The sequence below is a fragment of the Glandiceps talaboti genome, chromosome 17 (genome assembly GCF_964340395.1).
Source record: "Glandiceps talaboti chromosome 17, keGlaTala1.1, whole genome shotgun sequence".
Taxonomy (NCBI): domain Eukaryota; kingdom Metazoa; phylum Hemichordata; class Enteropneusta; family Spengelidae; genus Glandiceps; species Glandiceps talaboti.
Window position 1 is genome coordinate 10,653,795 of NC_135565.1, and position 1,897 is coordinate 10,655,691.

The window sequence follows — 1,897 nt, forward strand, 5'->3', positions numbered from 1 at the left end:
ACATATTTTCAGAGCGGGAATGATACCGGATTTAAGAAGTAGATAGGGCTGGGACATTTGAAGCATTTTACGTAATTATCAACAAATAGGTTCAGCTTGGATAGTTCTGACGACTTATTGACAAGCGCAAACTTAAGGTACGTCCGATGCATTCAACTGTTCCCAGTGTAGTTGTTGCTGATTCCATTAGGATCTTCTTGGACACACACGGTTGCATGAAGGAATGATTCACCTTACTGAGGCATAATACGATTTTTACATATACTCTTCCTTCCACAGCACAACAGTTGCTTAAATCTATAACGAAACCTTGGCGAGGTAACCGCGTACAGAAGAGGATTGACCGTCGAATTACACCACAGTAGCCAATTAACCAGATTCCAGATATGATCGTTAAAACACTGACTGCAAACAGTTATCATGATTAAGTAGAGATTATACGGCAGCCAACAACACACAAACACTATAACCAGTATACTTAACGTTTTTAGAGCTTTGTTTTCCTTTTTATATTGTGGAATCGGGTCAGCAGGTCTGTCCGTTTGGTCGCTGGATGACGGAAGTGGTGGCCCGGAATTCTGACTATGCTGCTCAAGAACTGCGTTTACACGATTCGAATATTCTGTTTGTGAGTTTGGATTAACGGTAACTTGTTCATGGTTGACAGGCATAACACGAGCAATATCTTGCATTCCACGGTCTTGGATGCTTTCGCAGACACTCAATTCTTCGCTTTGTTCACTATGCTTTGGTAGTCTTACTTTACTACTGAATCGTACCCCTCCAGGACGACCAGTCCAGGTGTTTTTTCTCAGGCGATGTGCGTTCAAAGTCACTTCATGCGATGCAATAAGCGGGCTTCGTGTTCTTTCTTTTGCCTGCTTCCGTAAGTACAAATAAACATTCATGTTTAAGTAAGCGATAACAGAAACAGGAATAACAAACTCTAAAATAAAAGTGACCATATTAAAGGCTAAGTTGTCAACGTTCTCAGCTTCGCATTCAGACTTGTAATCAAGATTTCTTTCTCCTGTAACAGCGGTCCATCCGAGAATAGTTATACCGTAATAAAGAATCAGCAGGACCCAGCACACAACACACATTGTCAGGGCTTTGTTTCTTTTCTGAAGCAACGCATATCGGGCTTTCTTTTTCACCAACCAGTAGCGATCGAGACTAACAAAGATGATAGAAACGACGGAGACACTACAAGCGATGAAATCCGATGTTATCCACAATTTGCAAACACCTTCCCCGAGTGGCCAATCTCCGTATCCGTGTAGCGCCCAAAATGCATCGAACGGCATGGACATTAGCCCAACCATAAGGTCAGCAAGGGCCAAGTTGAAGAGATAAAAATTCCGAACAGTTTGTCGAAGTTTATCATCACTTAAAAACGCGATGATTACAAGAAGGTTTCCAGCGACGGTAACGAATACAATGGCGAAGAGAGTTGTTCCAAGGAATATCCCTATGTCTGCCGAATACAACTTTGTTGTTGGCTCGTCTTGTATTCCGAAGTCAGCTGTGTTCGTTGAATTCATGTTTTCAAACTGATGTAACCTTGTCTGAGAGTTATACTACTATCGTGGTAAGACTAGACTCCGTCCTGGTACATGGCGACGTATGTATAACACAACGTAATCAGTACTCTGACAGATAGCTTAGCGTGCGTAGATGTAAACGTGGCTTATCAGCAAGCCCAGTGAAATGTCAGACTAACTCTACTCTAGTGTACATCAATCAAACTTTCATCAATCGAAGGCGTCGTCGTCGCTTGCACGTCCGTCTCTCGTAAGGGCACTGCCCATCTACATTCCTGGAGCTCTGACAACACATGGTTTATCGATTTATCCCGATATTCGGTATACATCCACAACAGATTCAAATCACCATT

At 42.4% G+C, this 1,897-nt stretch overlaps 1 protein-coding gene across 1 annotated transcript; it reads right to left on the bottom strand.

Moving 5' to 3' along the window:
• Positions 1–233: 233 nt before the first annotated feature.
• Positions 234–1,544, bottom strand: LOC144448054 (muscarinic acetylcholine receptor M4-like). The gene has a single exon (XM_078138204.1). It carries the CDS (start codon positions 1,542–1,544, stop codon positions 234–236), a length of 1,311 nt encoding a protein of 436 aa, XP_077994330.1.
• Positions 1,545–1,897: the final 353 nt, after the last annotated feature.

Bases quoted from the DNA above. Each gene is read 5' to 3' on its own strand.
- LOC144448054 (XM_078138204.1), bottom strand. From the start codon at position 1,544: ATGAATTCAACGAACACAGCTGACTTCGGAATACAAGACGAGCCAACA.